General features: G+C 37.2%; 1 protein-coding gene across 2 annotated transcripts in view; it reads left to right on the forward strand.

The window, feature by feature from the left end:
- rcan2 (regulator of calcineurin 2) overlaps window positions 1–21,817 on the forward strand; it is a 65,226-nt gene that overhangs the window by 34,005 nt on the left and 9,404 nt on the right. The window contains exons 1-3 of one of the 2 annotated variants that reach the window (XM_059512347.1): window positions 4,961–5,189; window positions 14,403–14,576; window positions 16,135–16,306. In XM_059512347.1, the coding sequence (XP_059368330.1) occupies window positions 5,103–5,189; window positions 14,403–14,576; window positions 16,135–16,306 (433 nt within the window). In that variant the 5' untranslated portion in view covers window positions 4,961–5,102. Of the gene's footprint in view, window positions 1–4,960; window positions 5,190–14,402; window positions 14,577–16,134; window positions 16,307–21,817 lie in introns of those variants that run through there. The other variant, XM_059512346.1, reaches the window with a different exon arrangement.

Below are 21,817 nucleotides of genomic sequence, written 5' to 3' on the forward strand. Positions count from 1 at the left end.
CCAGGTACAACACAACAAACGATAATCCCATCTTGTAGTGCTAATCATTTAAAGCTGCCAACATTTTAACACAGTTTGCCACATTTACTTTTTGTCACAACACTTAGACCTGTCTATGGTAAAATCTCATTAATCTAAAATCTATGCTTTTAATCAATGTCACATATTAAAGGTCACGTTTTTCATGTTTTTTTGAAGCTTTGATTGTGTTTACAGTGTGCAATATAACATGTGTTCATGTTTTGCGTGTAAAAAAACAGTATTTTTCACACAATTAACTTATCTGTATACCGCTGTTTTCACTGTCATAAAAACGGGCTGATGACTTCCTTGTTCTATAAAGTTCCTCCTTCAGAAATATGCAACGAGTTCTGATTGTGCCAGCGGTTCCTGTGTTGTGATTCGACAGCAGCTGATCGCACGTTACCCTCCTGGAAACGCGATTGGGCTAGTTTTGGACTAGTTTTAAGAAGCAAGTGGGCAGGATTTGTTTTGAAAACCTGACAATCCTGATTTGAACGCCTTTACTGACGAGATGCGCATGAAAATCGCATTCGATTTTTTTGCACAGTCCTACCGTCTAGTTAACAAAGCTAAAGAGCGTTGCCCTTTGTGTAATAAGTAACAGAAACTGTTAAATGCACCAACTTAAATAATAAAATACACTTACCGGTTGTGGTCCATAAACAACACCTTCTCCAGACAAAGAGGGAACTGCTCCATCTTTCAAGAATAATCTTTGTGTGAATCCGGCATTAAACTGATTGAGATTGAGGAAGCTGTCCTCAGCAAAATGTGCTGCACATAGTTTTACATGTGGATTATAATTTTCGGGAACCGAGTTAAACATAAATTGTAACCATTGATCTCTAAGTACAGCGTCCCTAGAAGGCCAAACAAAGGTGATTGGACTCCGAGATAAAAATAACAGCGCTTCGACGAAATGGCGACAAACACACTCTCCAAACGCAACTCTTCCTCTTCTCCGTGCGAGCGCAACAAGATGCAACAACACGCCTACTTTTTTGTGTATTCCTGTGGGCAGAGGTTAGTCAAAAGACGGTTCTAGTGACGTCATTACTGGAGGATAGAGGGTTGTAGTCCAAACTGGTCGTTCGATGTAGGCGAATTCTGTTAAATAAAATATCTCGCTGGGCATTGAACTTTGAGCTTTAGAATTTTACAGATATTATTTATACTCTAACAACAACATTACACACTAACTAAAGTTTGAAACATGGGATCACGAAGAACGGGACCTTTAAGTAAAAAAAAAAAAACCTGAAAACGTTTTTACAATTGAAATTACTGAAATAGTATATAAATAATGGTAAATAACAATACTTTTAATGCAAAAAGGTAAAACACAAAACCTAGATTTACTAGCCCAGTTTAACCACATATTTGCATATTAAACCTATATACATATTTTTAATTCACAAATTTGGGTGGGACTGGATACAAATGCCTGCTTCTATGATGTGCTTTACCACACTATCTGCTGCTTCCTTTTGTACTCCTACATCCTCCTAGGCATGAAATGAATTTCACAATTTGTTTACAACTCTTGTAAAGTGCAAAGACTCTGCAAAGTTTTTAACCTTTCAAACTGAATAGATTGTTACCTTAAATTCAGAACATGTAGTTCATTATCAGTCTACTTCCAACAAGGTCACAAGGAATAACCACATTCTTTTCTTAGATTTTATAATGACTTTCATTAAAAATGTTAACAAACATTAGTACATTTTATTAGCACTAAGGTTTGTTAGTATTTGTTAATATCATTAACAAATATTAGTGCATTCAGTCATCATTAGTCACTATAGATTTAAATGTCATGAATCTATGTACAGATGATGAAGGGATCCAGGCATGTTGTTTTTAGATAACAAAAAATGCAGAAATTAATAGTTTTTATCTAGTAAGGGATCAAAGTGCAAAGATAGCATGATACAAATTATACGATCCTTTTAATGTGTACAGACAGCGAATTGTTGCGCTAAAATGACGAAATTTTAAAATCTGTCAGGACACAATGGCCTGACCAAATTCAACAAAGCATTAAAAGCATAAAAACTGCAAATTGAGACTGGAAGAAACATATAATAAGCAAATGGGCCCACAGACTAGCCATAGCACCTTTTCCATGACATACATGGAGAAAAAAAGTGGGGAAAGATTAGCATTCAGAATAGTTCCACAAGTCACAATCTCCTCAAAGAAGCTTTAACACAACATTCAAGGTTGTTTGAAGTCTAGAGTGAGTGCTCTGGCCATATAATATAAATAATTGTCTTGAAAGAAGCCATGTAAAAATTTAGACAACTACATTTTTCTGTGGTTTCTATTCATTTTCTCCACAGACACTCCATATTCCACATGGACATTGCAGAAAAATTAGCCATGTGTATAATACTGTGCTTAAGGCCTGTTCACACCAAGAACAGTAACTACTATATAACCCTATTCGTGCTCACACTGACAGACGATAACTTTTTTATAACTGTTTATTATAAGCATGCATAGTTCTGTTGCCTGCCACTTTAAATGCACAGCAAGATGGGTGGATTCTGAATGGCCATCAATGTTTTTATTGTTTATAGGCTGGAAAAAATTATTCGGAGGGCGATTCGAAAAATATTGTTCTTCAATGTCATTATTGTTATAGTTTTATTAAAATTCCTTTTCTAATAGAATTAGAACCATTATTAAAATATAATAGTTATCTAGTGTGAACGGTCCTTTAATGCCTTTTGCAAATTCTGTAATGGAATTATCAGCACAATGATTGGGCTCATGTTAAAGGGATAGTTCACCCAAAAATGAAAATTCACCTGTAAATGAAATTACTCACCCTAATTTGTGTTCGGAAGACGAGCGGAGGTCTTGTGAATTTGGAACAACATGAAGGTGAGTAAATAATGTTAATAAATAAACTAACCCTTTAAACTGACTTTAAGACATACGTGTAAAATACCATATATTTGAGGTTTATTACTAAATAATCAAACACAGTCATAAAAAATGCTCTTTCAGTGTTTGACGTAGCATCCAGTCCATCTAACAGTGTGTCTGTGTGTGTGTGTGTGTGTGTGTGTGTGTGTGTGCTACTGATGGTGTTGTAATGGCTGTCCTCTCTTCTGACTTAAAAAGTCTCATGGCAGCTCAGGAAGTATTACTCTGTCCTAGCCTTGTCATCCTCAAGGACCCTCATGCCATTTGCACAGTCACTATCATCTAGCCCAATTTACGTATATACCAGGAGCCTCATATCCTGCATCCATTATTCTCAAGTCTGCTTAGATTAGCAGCTTTCCTGGGCTTTTTTTGGGCTTTTCTGCACCTGATGTTATGTAGTGAGGCCATTCTCCCTCTTAAGGTTGCCTTGGTGCCAGAGTCATTTAAGCTGTTCATTTATTGACTTGCGCAGATAAAAACAGTGCTTACATGTAACATACTTTCACAGGTCCATTCTGTGGAGTGCTGGAAAAGTAAACACGATCTTCTGGGGCCGCAGTGCAGACAATGTGATGACTCAACTGTCTGGGGTCTTTTAGCATGCTTCGTTTAGGATGGCCACTGACCTTTCCGATTGTATCTCACATGCTCTATCTGTTTTTGTCCCCATTCTATCACTGTTTTTCCATTCTGTCCCTGTTTTATATTCCTGTTACCTGGATTCTGATTCTTATTGGATAATTGTGACATTTAGCAAATTAGTTTGTATAATGTTTCCAACATATTTTTCCGGGCGCGGCCATTTATAAATTTAATGTGTCTGGCTTCCGGTGGCATTCGCTTCCAGCTATTTTTAGCTGTACAATACAGCTCATTTTGTTGCTTGATATTGCAAACGGGTGTGTCTTAACGTATTATCTTAATTATGAACACACTGGTTTGTAATGCAAACAGTGTTATAATTTACAGCACTTCTCGTTATTTCCCTACAGCGGCTAATGAACCAGAAGTCTCGCACATCCACACAAAACAACTTACTTCCATGATTTGCTACATAGGCTGTCCAAGTATATATATATTTATCTACTGGAATTAAAATCAGATGTTGAAACATTTCTTAGCACTCTCATACATTCTTATATTTATCATAGTATTTACAAAACGTAATAGCTGAATAAATCCATCACACAATGAATCTATTGTTTATAATAAAGTACAGAATTACTTTATTGTCTATAAAATTATTACAAATGACTGTGAATATCAATGTATCCAGCCTTAAGTATATACCAGTAATTATCAAAAATTGAACACCCTGACAAGTCCCCTTCAGCCTCCCCTTCAATTTACAGCTAAACACAAGTGTCTTGTACTACATTTCTTTAGACATTCTGTCATTTAAAAATCAAAACAGTGTGACATCAAGCTGGAGAAACAAAAATAGCCTTCTATATTTAGAAAACTCCCCTATGAATGCCTTTGTGTTGCATGAGGAATGATGTCACGTAAATGAGTGGGATATTAATAATATATCTGTCGTGCCGGGATCCACAGACCTCATCTCTCTCTCGCTCCATCCTTCTTGTTCTAGAGCTCTCATTTCCATCCGCTCACTAGTGGCTATTATACGACTTTATATAAACCTGCAGTGCTGAGTCACTCTCCTGTCTTTCTTTTCCTATCAGAGTGATAATGAAATAAACTGACAAAAATAAAAGGTGTAGAAATAGAAAATATCTTATTGTATTTCATACTCTGTTCACATATACCAGTTTTTGGACCCAAGAACAGCTACAGGAGACAAAATAAAAGAGAAAAGGCTTAATTTATGAATAAAAAACACCCTGGTGTGTGCAAGTGCATTCATAAAGAGAGCCAGTGATGTCACTGCATGGAGTGAGTGAGAGAGAGAGAGAGAGAGAGAAAGAGAGGAGGAGGTGAGGGGTGGGGGCTTTAGCACACACACACACACACACACACACACATACACACACAAGTACATCTAAGAGTTACAGCAGGCTCTTCAGAGCAGGAAAGCAGCACATCCAAACACTCACACACAGCCTTGCGTGCATTCAGACGCGCTCCTCACACATACTCTGTCAGGGGCCGGTCATCCCTTCAATCTGAGTGAGCCCAGCATGCCCTCCAGGAGCGTGGACTGTATTATCTCCACTCTCATCGCCTGCGCGGTGGACGTGGAGGTGTTCACCAGTCGGGAGGTCAAGGTATGGCAGGAACTTCCAACTTGTTTAGGGAATGTACGGCTAAGGGTTGGTGTAACTGATTTTAAGAGATGTTTGGACTGTCACATTGACATCCTTTATTCTGAGGTACAAATAAAAAGGGTTATTATGTTTATAGAGTTTTTTTTATGTCAATATACTAACAGACTAGAGTGCCTCATTATGTATATCCACAGAAAAAAGACAGATTACAGTAGGTTTTCACACCAACTTTGCACTAAAAGGCTCATCGATTCAAATTTGACGATTTTGTCTTGTCTTTCAAGTGACTGTGTTTGTAAATGCACCTCTTTAAAATTATTTTCTGTCTAATGATTTTGCCTGGTGGTGATTTTGATTGTCTTGCCTCATAGGGTTGTTGTGACAGCTCTTTTCATTCACACCGCACACCATTCATTACAAAAAAATACACTTGATCTCATTGCATCACGCTTTTGCCCGACTGACCATTATTCTCTGAAGTCTGTGACATGCTCATCTTTCACATCACACACTCAGTCAGACATACAAGGTCATCATTGATTCCACATCCTTTAATTGGATGGGTGTTTGTAATGCTTCATTGCACCCTTTGGAATCAGTGGAATCTGTTCTAACTGAATTACATTATACTGTCCTTTATTAAATATCAGCGTTTTGCAGCTAGGGTCAGATTTAAAAGGGCCACAAGGATCTTTTGTGTATCTCTCTATCCTGACATCATTTGCTGACAATTTTTATGTGTCTTCATTGCACATGGAAGGAATGTCAGTAGCTAAGGAGTCCTCCTAAGCGCTATGTATCCCCCCCCCAAAAAAAATTGTCTAACATCATGGAAGCATCTGCAAAGGAAAATTTAATTGAAATGTTAGGCTACTTTTTCGAGTGAAACCAATAATTAAGCAGGAAATAATGCAGGATGGGGTTTTATTTCATACTTGGCAATAAAGCTCTTTCTGATTCTGATAACTGGATTCTGAAAAGTGAAATGCTTAAGGCATGTTCACACCAAGATTTATGTTCAGTTATGAAATGTTTTTCTTTATATTTTCCTTTGAACAAATAGCTGTTAATGCATTTTTTCAGGGGAATATGAATATGATTACAATTTCGTTTAAGTTCACAGAGCACTTGTATTTTGCTAAATGACAGTACTCTGTCTTGTATTTGGTGTCGTCTCATAAGAAAATCTGAAAAGCTGTTTGAAAACGTGTAAATACTGTTTGACTTTTTTGTCCTTTTTTCTCTGTGACAAGTGGGTGTCAGAAAATTGTACAGCATTTCATGTACCAGAGTAACTGAGAAATAACTGCTTTTCCACATGCACCACGTACTGTCAGAGAGCCAGTTTGCATTTTTATTGGAGAATAAAAGTAGAAGAAAATTAAATTTTGATGAAAAGCTTTCTTCTTCTGTAGTTTTTTTATTTTTATAAATCATACACTGCACTTGCCATACAACTATTCATAGTCCACAAAAAAGTCGTTGTGAACTATATATTGCAAGTCTACTGAATCTATATGTTGGCTTTGTGTTGGGAATAGATTTTGTAATTTTGTAATTTTTATGTCTATTCCACCTCCTCTTGCAGGTTAAATAACTGCTTTGAGTACAGTACATTACCAAAAGCTACCATATGGCTTTGGAAAACTTTCTAAACAAGTTTTCATACTGTCAAGAATATAGATTGACATGGCAGTATTTTCCATACATACTACCTCTTTATCTTTATCTTCGCATACCTTCTATTCACTATTATGAGATCATGCAGTGTTTCTGGACCCCTTTGTCTGTCTCTTCCTGCCTCCTGTGTTTCTTGTGACATGTTTCATATTGCCTATGCTGTGACAGGGCTGAGTTTCAGCTGGGCCATAATGCTGAGTAATAGCAGGAAGAGCAGTGGGTCTTCTGGGCTTTCCACATTTATTTGATCCTTACTGGGAACACTGCAAGTCAGGAGGTCACATTTATTTTCTCTGGGTACCATGGAGGCGACCTGCTTCCTCTAATAACAGTAAGAACATCTCAGGCACTGCAGCACGTCTCCATTTCCTGTCATATCAGTTCACCGAGTCAAAGAATTCTTTCCCTGTTCTCAGTCAGTAAGCATTTGATAGTCCTTTACCTGATTGTGCTAGAAGACTCTAAAGATTTTGGTTTTTAAATATGAACATAATTCTAACCACTTACTTTTTTTTTCTTGTGCCGTTTAGGGCGGGTTTATCTGAAGTGTCTTTTTATCAGAATAAAAATATAAACTAGATTAGTGCCAGACTGTGTTATTTTAGTATTTATATACTATTATAGTAATATTTCTAATTAGTTTTTAAAAGTAATTTAAAACCATTTTAAGTGATTTTATGTGCTATTGTCATTTTTATTATTATTATTTTTTTTTTTTGTATATTTCTATATTACTACTTCGCATGGCAACACTTTTTTTATATAAGTGTTTTTTAGTATAAGTGTGACATCTAATATTTATGTTTTATTTTATATCAGATTTATTTAACAAAAAAAATTTGTTTTAATAGTTTTGGTTTCAGTTAGCCATGACACTGGTGCCAAATACCACAATAACATCAAGACAGCAATTATTTTAAATCATGCTGACACAGTCTATGTAAACTAGTGAAAACTGGGAAGATTGCAGAAATTGTGTATAGACTGTGATCAGAATTTCAGCCTGGTCCAAAAGTAAAAAATACAAACGATATAGACACTACTATATAGTTACAAAACAAAGTATTCATTTAAATTTAATTTCTTCCTCAAAAATATATGTTGTGTACACACAGTACCTTGTAAACATTGTTTCTTAGCAGACCCTGTGTTAAAACATAAAGGCTGCCAATCAAATTAGAGATTGCCAGATCAAACAAAAAATTGGTGCAAAATATGCACCAGAAGGCTGGTGAACAGGTCTGAGACCTCTGTTTGTTTACTTTACCATATTATAAACAGTATTCACAAGTTATTTAGGCTTGCAGTCCTAAGACAAGCAATGTGCAGCTTTAGATTGTAGATTTAAAGAGTTATATTTAACCAAGGTCAAAGTTGAGCCAAAAAAAAAAAGAGCTTGAGAGGATGTGGCCTGGATCTGTTTAAGATGAATAGTGTCTCTCCATGCAAAGAAAAACTCACCTTTTTCTCCACATCATCTGACGCTAATTCATCTCCCAGCAAGGAAAGGATCTGGTCTTGATTAAAAGCAGGGGACTGTTAAATTTGACATTAATTTAAGGATTAATGTTAAGGTTAGGCTCAGTTTGCGTTTTCCCCTTTTCCACCCCCTATTAAGAACGTTTTCAAGCCACAATGTGAACAGTAAACACACGGCTTGGCTGAAAAACAGCTGTAATTGCTTAAATGCCTTCATACCACACCATCCTCAAAGAAGAGTGGAAAAGCATAGCACCTCATTTTTTTTTCCTTGATGGGAAGGCCAATCATTCCATTCTAATGGACTCTCCAGCTATATCTGCTGTTTACATTTTAGTATTGTCATCTGACGCAGTTTGTACTCGTGTTAGTTTGTCTTGGCAGGAAAGCAACTATCTATGTGAAGTTAAGTGAGGTGTCACTGGGCTAATGCGTGTTATTTTTAGCATCTCTCTTATCCTTGATGGACTTTTTATCTGTCAAGAAAAAAGCTGGTAACTGAGCATGTCATTGCACAGTAATTTCATGCTTTAGTAGGTTGAGATCTACGGTGGCCAAGAAAGCTCAACACGCTGCAACTTAAGAAAACACATGCAAACTGAAAAAACACCAGCAAATGAAGAAAACATCTTCATTAGTTTGATAACACAAGTGTTGCAAAGCATCACAACACATGCATATAACGAAACGCGCTGCAAATCATCACAACACATGCATATAACGAAACGCGCTGCAAATCCTCACAGCACATGCACATTAAGAAACAATTAATGAAGCATTGCAAATTTATTTTCATTAACCTTGAAATTATATTTAGCTGAGGATATTAAAGTTAGCCATCTTAAGTAACGTTTTACATTTAATCATGTAATTATTCAGCTTATTTAGGCTAATAATATCCAAATGATAAAGGAATCATGCAATCAGGGTGTTTAAAAAAAAAAAAACTAAACTTTCAGTTCACCAACAACTCCACTGACCAGTAACCACTGCACGATAAGCAAATCCCAGCCGGGTCCGACATTTTTTGGGGTCTCCTTGAAACATTTCCATTGTGGTCAGTGCTATTTGTAGCAGGATTTGCAGCGTTTCTTAGTTTGCATGTGTTGTGATGATTTGCAGCGCGTTTCATTATATGCATATGTTGTGATGATTTTGCAGCGTGTTTCGTTATATGCATGTGTTGTGAAGATTTTGCAGCGCGTTTCGTTATATGCATGTGTTGTGAGATTTTGCAGCATGTTTCGTTATATGCATGTGTTGTGATGATTTTGCAGCGCGTTTCGTTATATGCATGTGTTGTGAGATTTTGCAGCGCATTTCGTTATATGCATGTGCTGTGAGGATTTGCAGCGCATTTCGTTATATGCATGTGTTGTGAGATTTTGCAGCGCGTTTCGTAATATGCATGTGCTTTGAGGATTTGCAGCGCGTTTCGTTATATGCATGATTTGCAACACTTGTGTTGTCAAATTGATGAAGATGTTTTTTTATTTGCTGGTGTTTTTTCAATTTGCATGTGTTTTCTTAAATTGCAGCGCGTTGAGCTCTCTCGGCCACCGTAGAGATCATACAGCAGCCCAAACGTCACCAAAGGCTGTTTATAAACTAACATGGCTGCTTGCTGCTTCCAAAACAAATTAGTTTTTTTAGCTTTCATTGCGTATTTCACAACTTTATTAAAAAATTTGTTTTTGGTATAAACTAAAATCACTTCTAAATGCTGTAATGTCATATAGATTCAGAAAGACATAAGTGTGCGTAAATTATTGTAAATTGTTCATATTTCAGTGACCTATTCTTTCAAAGCTTTTGTATTACAGTAAATGTAAAAATATGGAATATGAGCATGCATGCATCATTAAACAAATTAAAAAAACATCTCAAAATGGTGCTTTTGTCAGAGCAGATACATCAAAAACAACATTATATTGTACTACTATGTGTCTAGGATTTTGCAGAGCCATGTTTTTAGTTTGAATTTAGTTAAATACTGTGTCTACTGTGACTAAGGTCAATGGGATGCTTTCATTTTGGTCCACAAATCACAAAACTTAATGTTTTTAGAACATTAAGTTAGCAAAAATAATAAAAATGTCAATCGACATTGTGTATGTACTGTATATGAGCTTCATAGTGATCAAGACTATCTTTTACAACATATTTTTCATGACATTTATACCAGCAAGTACCAGATGGTATCAATGTTCATTTCCACCACTTTAAATGGGTCCACTTAAAGCCAACTGCTGTTTCTGTTTTTAAATTGTTTGTTTCAAAGTGGTGATAAATGAAGAGCAGACCTGTCAATTTGCTAATGTCCATTTTTAAAGTTTCCATGTATATATTTATATAAATTAATACTGTGTGTGTGTGTGCGTGCGTGCGTGCGTGCATGCGTGCGTGCGTGTGTGTGTGATTAATCTACTGTGAATGGAAAAAACGATATGCATCAAAGTCCTGGTGTTTTTTTTGGAAAATTTTAAATATATCATTCCACAGATCCTTTTATGATTAGATAAAGTAATATTTTTAGAAAGCCAGTGGCAAAATATTCCACTGCACATAACCTTCATCCTCCTCCCTTCATCTTGGTGTCCATTTTTGTAAAGGAATGTGATTTATTTCCACTACAAATACTTAGCTTTGAAATGTCTGCTGAGGGCTCTCAGAAATGAACATAACACTATGTAACCCATGGCAATAAAGTAAAATAATTCTTCAGCTATATTTATCTCCAATGCCTTGTTTAAAATATTACGTTTGTTTGCTTATTAATTTGCATATTAGGCCTCATGTACTCTAGGTAGAAAGTGATGCCCATAACCTCGATGTTTCCATTAGGGTTTATTTTCAAACACATTCCAAGGACGTGATTCAGATATTGTATATTTTTGGTGTTTGTTAATGCAAATGTCTCTATTATTGCTTAATATAGTGATATGTTCAGACTCCTAACTGTAAGTGTTAAACTCCGGCTTGCAATTCATCCTGCACTGTTTGTGCTAAGAATAAGAATGATATTTCATATTGTGCAACATGTTTTTACTTTTCTAAGCAGTTAGTATTTTTAAATTATAAGAACCATAATAAAACAGACAAGCTCTGTTGACTAAGCCAATAAGAAACCAATAATAACCTCACTTAGCAAGCACTCAGAGCATCTTTTCAATCATATGAAATGTGATTAAAACCCCCATAACAACACCCTGACATCCACATCCAACATGGCAGTGGACAGCATGGGCAAACACCACCCATAAAAATGTAAAAATGTCATTCAAAGTGGTGATGTGTTAGAGGATATTTGTAGAAATAAACCTGGTCTGAATTGACCGTTCGCAAAGTCCCGCACTCCTTAGTTACCGTTGCTATCCCGACAAACAATGGCACTCTCACACTACACTTATGTTCTCACGCAGTGAAAAATACATCGCAGACCAAAGAGAAAACTTACAACGCATCGACAGACAGAGCAGGTTTTCTGCTATGAAACAAATCTCAGGACTTTCAGCTTTAAAATTTTGTCATTTTTAAATAAATTCAAACAGTATAAAGTGAAACCTATGAAACTGTTTAAAAAAGCACGCACCATAGTTTCATCACTTCAGATTGTCGCAGTCACCGTCTTTTTGCAATTAAGTTAAGATGCCTGATAGGGACATCAGCATCCAAAACTCGACATATGCTGGTGACCAACAGTGCTGTGACGGTAGTAAATGATCTAATTTCAAGGTGCAGTGGATCAGACAAATGTGCTTTGATCTGCATTTTACACACCATCAAGTTAGCTCTGGATGCACTTGACATCTTGTAAAACTTCAGGGAAGTGCTGAGTCAGAAATCTGCAGGATAGAAAATGTGCACATATGCACTGTAACTCTCATGGACTCATCTTGTGTCACCTGTCATTGCTGAGTCATTCAGAACGAGCCCAGCTGTCAGTGCCCGTCCTGACACACGGTGGACGTGACATATCCACAGCTGTCATCTCTAGAGACGCTGACTCTTGGCTCAAAGATGAAGGAATATGCTGGATGTTTCTCACAGATTGTGACAGGATACAAGGTATATGGCGAATTTACACTGTGGAAGAAAACAGCCTTAGCTATCCATCTGTCTCTGCAGGAGAGTACCAGTCAGCGGCTCTAATCTTTCATCTGCCCCCATCTCTGGACATTTTTATTGAGCACATTCACTATTTCCTGATGCTAAAAGTGACAACTTTAGATTCTGTGTATTGGGAAGAACTGAGCAAAATCTCTGGTGACAGACAGTGAAGAGTAATTTATAGAAGATGTTTTTATCAAAAGCAAGAAATTGTACACTTATCAGAAGTTGTCAGCAGTCTTAAACTGTAGTTAACTGAGACTAGTTGCAAAGCTGCAACAAATCCAAGTGCTTTTACAACAGTACATTTTAGAGATTATTTAAAGGAATAAAAGCAGTACTTTTTTAGCATGCAGTCTTAAAATGTAATGTGCATTTGAGTTTTATGAAAATAAATATGAGCTGCATGGAAGAAAAATATTATTTGCTGGTTGGATTTAAAGTATAAACTATTCACCCTTCAGATTTCATAATCTCTACCTGAACTTGATTACTGATACAAACAAAGCACATCTACCTTCCTGTGTTACATGTTTCATAATATAGATTGTTGTTTGTCATCATATTGAAGTGTTTCACCAGCGGTTGGCTGGAATTTCAGGGCATATTTGAGGGTTTCATGTTGAATACCTATTTTTGGTGTACACATTGGCCTCACTTCCAAGTGTGTATGTGCTATGCCTTTAAAAGGCAAAGCAAACCCAACACTGAGACGTTAGCCGTTTTAACAGGTCTCTGATAATAATGCAATTTAATACCACACTAAATTGAACAATCAAATCAGGAATGTGATAGCCTGCACACATTTTTTTTTTTTTTGAAAATACTAATCAGTCTAAGGTGTTTCATTTCCAGTTCCAGCAATCCTGTTTCAGATGCTCTGAAAGAGTGTTTCATAACAGTGTGCTTTTATTTATTTAATAAGCTATTTAAAAAGCTTTAAAACACGCACACACAAAAAAAATCTTATTTAGGTATTTATTTATTTGCAATTTTGCTGCTAGTGGCAGGAATTACCTATCCTCTAAGGTTATATACAAATTAAGTCTGCAGAGGTTTTCTAAAGCACTGAAAATTAATTAGAAGCCATTATATCACTACAAAAACAGTAAGCATCATGTTTTAAAGAGATAGTCCACCCAAAAAGGAAAAATTTCTCATCACTTACCCTCATTTTGAAGAACATATTTCAAAATATCTTTTGTTCTATATAAAGCAAGAAAGAAATGCAGGTTTTGAGTAAACATGAAGGGTGAGTAAATTTACATTGATCTATTTGGCATACATTTATGTACATATTATTGCATTCAATGAATGCATTTTATCAGTTGTAGCTTTCCCTAGGAATCAAAATTATGACCTGGTCATTCTAGTGCCATGCTCTACTGTTTGAATTATAATTAAATTATGACAGAATTTTCATTCGGGATGAACAATCCTATTAAGTCTATATGGTGAAGGTTAGAATGCAGGTAAATACATGTGATTTGGGAAAGTCCTCTCTTTAACAGATGAGGCTGAGAGTGCTAAGGGATATATAATTGCTTTCATCAGTTCCTCTCCTTCACAGGAAATGAATATTAAGTGTCATAACAGACTCAGCCAATCTGTCTCTTCAAAACGATCCAGTTCTGGCTGAGCTGATTGGATGATCTGTGAGGCATTCCTAGTCCAAAGACTGCCATGTCCCATAAAGAATATAATGACTTTCATCCTGTCAGCAATATGATGACATTATTCGCAATCGTTCTCTCACAGCCCTGATAAGATTGATATTGGTGGAACAGGTCTTGCTTGTTTCTGACACAGTAAAAAACATTCCTGCTTGACTTTCTTTATCTTCTATGAAGACATATGAATTATTCATGCTTTGACATTTGCCAGTGGACAGAATTGAAATATTTATCCCTTATTAATTTACCTTGTTTATTTTTTGTCTTTCAGGAAATGTTCGAAGCACTCTTCCTTGCGTACGATGAGGTTGTGACGTTCCAGCAGTTTAAGAGCTTCCGACGTGTACGAATCAATTTCAGTAACCCCAAAGCAGCAGCCAGCGCTAGAATAGAGCTGCACGAGACACCTTTCAGAGGAAAGAAACTTAAACTCTACTTTGCCCAGGTAAGAAGTGGCTTCAGTTGCCCAACATTTGTATAATCTCTGTATTTCTAAGAAGGGTACATTTCCATAAAAAAGTACATTTAGGAGTGACATGTAGACAACAGGTTAAGATACAAACTATGCATTCGTCAAGTATTATGCTGCTTCTGCCCGATTAGATCTGAATTGGAGTTGATTAAAAAAAGTATACAATGTTGCTAAGTGTGCAGTTTCTCTGCACCAAATGGAATCACAAATTACTGGAAAAGACAAACATTTTATAGTGCCATGCTTACATTTTTTTTTTAATTGATAGAACAAATTATAGAACAATAGAAAGATACTGATACATTAGGGAGTTTGTTCTTTATGTACATTTTATTATACATCATGTGTATCTTAATCCTTCTGTTAATCATGTCAGGTTTTCTAACCCTTCTCAGTGAGCAGGAAATGAACTCATATTCAGGATGAGACAACTCCAGTAGGGCAGAATCCACTGGTGGAGCAGATAGCTCTGAAATAGATGCATTCTGCTAGCTGGTATTAGCCACTTACCAGAGTAACTGCCAAAATCAGGCTAACATGGTTGTTGCAAAATTAGGGTTCAAAAGAAGGATATCTTGAAAATATGATTGCAGCAGGGTTATTTGCCATTCAGAACTGAGCTATAGATAGATAGATAGATAGATAGATAGATAGATAGATAGATAGATAGATAGATAGATAGATAGATAGATAGATAGATAGATAGATAGATAGATAGATAGAATGTTTGAACAATAAATGTTTGAATGTCTGAATAAATAATCTTTCTTTGGTTTGTTGGGATGGCTAATATTTGGCCGAGACACCACTATTTGAAAATCTGGAATCTGAGGGTGCAAAAAAAAAAAAAAATTCAATAAAAAGCCTTTAAAGTTTTCCTAATTAGTTCCTTAGCAATGCATATTACTAATCAAAAATTAAGTTTTGATATATTTACAGTAGGAAATTAACAAATTATTTTCATGGAACGAGAATTTTACTTTACTTAATATCCTAATGATTTTTGGCATAAAAGAAAATGTTATAATTTTGACCCAATACAATGTATTGACTATTGCTACAACTATAGCCATGCTACTTATGGCTGGTTTTGTGGTCCAGGGTCACATTTGCTAATGACTACATTATATACATCGGGAAGTAATGGCCTAATGGTTAGAGAGTCGGACTTGTAATCCAAAAGGTTGCGAGTTGGAGTCTCAGGCTGGCAGGAATTGTAGGTGGGGGTGTGAATGTACAGCGCTCTCTCCACCTTCAATACCACGACTGAGGTGCCCTTGAGCAAGGCACCAAACCCATAACTGCTCCCCAGGTGCCGCAGCATAAAATGGCTGCACACTGCTCTGGGTGTGTGTTCAATGCTGTGTATGTGTGCTTTGGATGGGTTAAATGCAGAGCACGAATTCTGAGTATGGGTCACCATATTTGGCTGTATGTCATGTCACTGTCACTGGATTGATCCAAGCATCAAGTGTTACAATCAGGTCTTTGTTTGACTGCATCCTGGACTAATACACTCTCTGGCTCTTAGGTGCAGAATCCAGCATCCGAAGGAGACAATTTGCACCTGGCTCCTCCCCAGCCTTCCAAACAGTTCCTCATCTCTCCTCCTGGCTCACCTCCAGTTGGCTGGCAACAGATTGATGAGGCCAAACCAGTTATTAACTACGACCTGCTATATGCAGTTGCCAAGCTTGGCCCAGGTCAGTTACAACTCACCAGACTTTTCTCTCAAACTTTGCCTTTTGGCACCATTATCCTGGTCCATCATGCACTGGTATAAACGCTCATACCCACACCTGAACTCTGAAGTTCAGGCGTGCATGTTAGGACGTCATGTAGCATGCTACAAATCCTTAACCTCTCAAATCAAGCACATCAATTCCTTTGTTAGCCATTGTCTTGATTTATCCTCTTCACTGCAGTGCAGGTGATTACATCCACCACTCTTCTCCTAATCACCCTGACCTTCAGGGGTGTGTGTGTGGGCTACTCCCACTGTGCCCTGATGAGTAGGGTGACCATATGCGCCGTTCATACGGGACACGTTCCAGCCAGGATTTTAATATTGCCTAAAATATCCAGGGTTTGGCTATTTGCACTGTGCAGGTTATCGTTGTGTAACATTCATGAGAGCTATTAAGAGCAGAGCAGACGGCTCCTTAAGCTTTTGAATCGCTTTTACATGTTTGTTCGTTCGTTTGACTAGAAGCATTGTCGCACACTTTGGTGTTTTTGGGGGGGATTTGTGCGCAGCGAACGAACAAACACGTGTGCATATTTGCATCGCTTTGATCGTTCCCTCTAGATCTCACCTTCTCACATGCAGCCCCACGATTGGTCGATTATGTACAATACCTGCATGTTATTGGTCAAGCTGCTCTGGATGTTTTAGGCATTATTAAAATCCTGGCTGGGACTTGTCCCGTATGAACGGAGCATATGGTAACCTACTGATGAGTGGTTACTGTAGTCAGTGCTTCTGGAGCTGTAATGTGTTTTGATTAAAGTGGCCGTGTAGATGCTTCTGTTTATCTGGGTGTTTGACAGTGCAGATGGGGGGCTATGTTTGGTATGGACCACACACACTTTCATACATTGGACCTGTGAGCACCCTGGCCCTCATGGGAACAGCTAAGCCATCTAGGAGCAAATAATCACATTACAAAGCACCACTGGGTGACCTTTTCAGTGCCCAATTAACAGGTTTTTTTCTTCTTTCTAGCATTGTGTATTAAATTACAGATGATGACAGTTCTTCCATAACATTATGTAACTCTGAAGTTAGGTTTGCCATAAATCATCTTTGTCCTTGTCTTTCCATTGTCCACCACTATTGTACCCCTATGGAGAAAAAACACAAATTGTGGTAGCAGATTATAATTTTATGATATAACCATCATGATGTCGTCCAATAAGCCAATTAAAACATCTTACTAAATGTTAATTTCTACACATTTCAAGTTGTTAATATTAATTAATCTTGCTACACAGTAAAATTGACTTCTTAATGAGTTTTAATAAATGTTTTCCAGTAAAAAATATTGAAAAAAATATTTAAACAAAATACATTTTCTTCAGATGCTTCCTCACAATTTATAAAACTTGTAATTTGTAGCACTCGATATTTTCCTTCTGTATTGTGAATTACATCCAAGTGAAACATATTATCATATGAATTTAAATTTCATGCTAACAATATTTTTTTACCACATTTAATAACATATTTCTACTCCAAACTTACTTCATAACATCAGTTGAGTGTTTGAAATAAATCCTTCTTTGAGATGATGTGGTATCTTAATAAGGCACGCAACATATTTCATAGTATTCTAAGCAGCGATAAAGGCATTGCATTATAAATATTCTCTGCTACCACTGAATCTCAATCTCACTCACTTTTTGACGCAATTGATAGCAAAATTTTTGAAAAAAAATAGTACAGCAACTTGAAAGACTTCTTGACACACTTCCCACATCTTTTTCAAAAGTGTGCTTAACTGTTTAGAAGTAAATACCTTAGAAATGGTGATCGCCTCACTTCTTTCTGGGACTTCTCCAAACTCCCAGCACAGAGACAGCGCTCATTAAGATAATAAATGATATTCGCTTTAATTCTGATTCTGGCAAAATATCAGTGCTGCTTCTACCAGATCTTAGTGCTGCGTTTGAAACTGTCGATCATAAAATACTTCTAGAGAGACTGGAAGACTGAGTTGGCCTTTCTGGGATGGTACTTAAATGGTACAGGTCATACTTAGAATGGAGAGGTTATTATGTGAGTAAAGGAGAGCATAAGTCTAAGTGGACGTCCATGACATGCAGAGTTGCTCATTTCATTTTCCAGCAGGATTTGGCACCTTCCCACATTGCCAAAAGCACAAAAAGTTGGTTAAATGACCATGGTGTTGGAGTGCTTGATTAGCCAGCAAACTCACCAGACCTGAACCCCAGAGAGAATCTATGGGTTATTGTCAAGAGGAAAATGAGAAACAAGAGACCAAAAAATGCAGATGAGCTGAAGGCCACTGTCAAAGAAACCTGGGCTTCCAGACCACCTCAGCAGTGCCACAAACTGATCACCTCCATGCCAATCTGAGTTGAGGTAGTTGAATTTGTTGAGATAGTGAATTGGTTGGTTTTTGTTAAATGTGAGCCAAATCATCACAATTAAAATAACCAAAGACTTTAACTACTTCAGTCTGTGTGCACTAAATTTATTTAATATACAAGTTTCACAATTTGAGTTGAATTACTGAAATAAATGAACTTTTCCACAACATTTTAATTTATTGAGATGCACCTGTATTGTACTATAATCTCAAAGACACTGCAATAATTATATGTTTTGTTTCCAGTCATGACTTGGAGAAACTTGTTCATGCCTTGGGTTTCACCAGCAGGGTGGACTATTGTAATGGTCTCCTCACTGGCCTTCCCAAGAAGACTTATTAGACAGCTGCACCTCATCCAGAACACTGCTGCCAGGATTCTGACTAGAACCAGAATATCTGGGCATATCACACCAGTCATCAGGTCCTTATAGTGGCTTCCAGTTATATTTAGAATTGACTTTAAAATACTTTTACTTGTTTATTAATTACTCAATGGCCTAGGACCTAAATACGTTGCAGACATGGTTACTGAATATAAACCGAACAGGGCCCGGTTCCCCGATAACGTTCACTCTTAGCACGCTAAGAAGACATCGTAAGATATATCTTACCAAAGTTGTTGATGTTTCTAAGTGTGTTCCCCGAAGTGTCCCTTAGGAAGCTTCTTAGCACGCTGCCTCTTACGTCCGACGTTACAAGAGCGCTGTCCAAAGTCAGGGTGCTGAATTAGTTGGCATCGATTGCTCATGAATCGATTTTCCACTTCACATGAAGGTGCATTACAGCGTTAAGAAAGACAACACATTCTATGCAAATGAAACATTCCTCAAATTATTACAGTAACATTTATTTTAACATAGTTTAAGTTATCAGTAGAATATAGACTATAAATTAAATTATCAAATGGTCAGTAATATGTTCACATGATATGTTGTGACGGTTAGACGAACCGGGTATCCCTCGCTAATCATCCACCCTCCTTATCCCGTTGTGCCGCTTTTTGACATGGGTTTAACGACTTATGAAAATTATATAATACACTTTTATATTAATGGTAAGGTACTTTACAATCAGAATTGATTGGCAAGCAGCTGCAGTTAGTACTTCTGTTTAATGCGGTATTGATTGCAATTGGTTTGTGTTTTTAATAAAAAGCAACCTATCTACAATGAACAGAGAGAGAGAGAGAGAGTTCGATACAAAATATGCTGAGGAAGCATGTAAAAAAGGGCACCAAGCCTCTCGTCAGAGGAACTTGAAGTGTTGCTGGACCTTGCCACCAGGTCAGAGATCACACCCCTATGGTCCACTATAACCTGCACATTTATGGCCGCGTCTTCCTTTCGCGATAAGTAGCCTACGCCTGATCATTCACTGATGGATTGGCGATAGGGATGAGTGTGCCATCCACCAGGATGCAATCCCCAGCACGGCGCAGAAGGGTGTTGGTGACAGTGTTTACGCACTTCCACACAGAGGTCTTGATTAGGCTGTAGCCCTCTCCCACGACCTCGATGAATCTCTCTGTAGCAAAAAAAAAAAAAAAAGTAGCGCTGGGCTTCAGGGCTTAAAGCAAAATTCCGCCGCGTTAGCCTGGCCAGCGCAGGTCTGGGAAGGTCCAGCTGCTCCACAATGAGTTGTCTTGGGAGGGTATTTTTTTTAATATAGCCACGTCAGGCAAAATGTCAAAAGGGCTTAAGTATTGCCAAATAAAAAAACTGACATGGACTAAACGGCTCCGAGTCCGACTCCGCCTTTGATTCAATACAAGAACATGTTGGATCGCTGCCATAGTTGGTCGCTTACTGGACACCACCATGCTTACCCACTTAGCCATTTAGAGCCAAATTGTTTGCCAGATTTTAATTATCAAAAAAAATGATTGCCAATTTACTTTAATTACATTACGAAAAAGCCTAGGCTAATTACCACCTTATTAGTTCTGTAACCACATAAAGTCAACTTCATAAACAGGCCTGTATCTACTGCGAACATAATTTATTATGAGTCTTAAAAAATAACAGAAAATCATTGTTGAGCCACAAAATTGTCAACATACCATAGTTTGACTTGTACTTCGCTGCGCTGGTTTCTAAAGACTGCTGTACAGTAGCGGCATGAGCTCAAATAACGCTAAGAGAGAGCTACGAATGGTCCAGACCAACCTTACGAAAGTGTGACTTACAGAAGATATACTTAGCGTACGAACGTGTTGGGAACCGTGCCATAAGGTTAAGAGAGAGGTTAAGGAATAGGTTAAGAACTACTTAGCGATAAGAACGTTTTGGGGAACCGGGCCCAGATCACTCAGATCGAGTCAGTTAGAAATACCAAAGGTTCACATAAAGCGAGTCCGCTTTTAGCTATTATGCTGCCCGCAGCTGGAACCAGCTTTCAGAAGAGATCAGATGTATTAAAACATTAGCCACATTTAAATCCAGACACAAAACTCATCTGTTTAGCTGTGCATTTATTAAATGAGAACTGTGCTATGTCCGAACTGATTGCACTGTATTTTATATATAATCATTTTCTATCTTTAACTGTTTTAAATTCACTTTAAATCAATTTTTACAAAATTTCAAAAGTTTTTAAATTCTTATTGTTGTGATTTTACTTCCTTTTATGTAAAGCACTTTGAATTACCATTCTGTAAATCTATCGATTTTCAACTGGCTGGGCATGCATCGTTACATCCTAGATGGAAGAGGCCAGATAGAGAGCTTTCCGTGGACTTGCACTTAAAATATCAGTCATGTATAATGCACCAGCACAGCCAGATCTGCCATCATTGACTCTTGCCTCATGAATATCATTCTTCTCCATAAAACCTGCATCAACAGGCCCACGCCAGTGACCTTGTATAAACGATGCAGACTGCTCTCTGCTGATTTCCAATAATACTTGACAATCACAGCCATCAGCTCAGAATTGCTCTGAATCCATCAGCCTTTATCTGCGGCAGTTTTTTTTCTCTCAATTTCAAGCCAAACGCATTGTTATCATCAGTTACTTTCACAGCTGGTTTAGACTAAACAATCTATCTGAGATACTTTTTTACCCATAAGAGTACCTTGCGGTTTCTCGTAATGCATCTAA

Source organism: Carassius carassius, chromosome 27, assembly GCF_963082965.1.
Source record: "Carassius carassius chromosome 27, fCarCar2.1, whole genome shotgun sequence".
Lineage (NCBI taxonomy): Eukaryota > Metazoa > Chordata > Actinopteri > Cypriniformes > Cyprinidae > Carassius > Carassius carassius.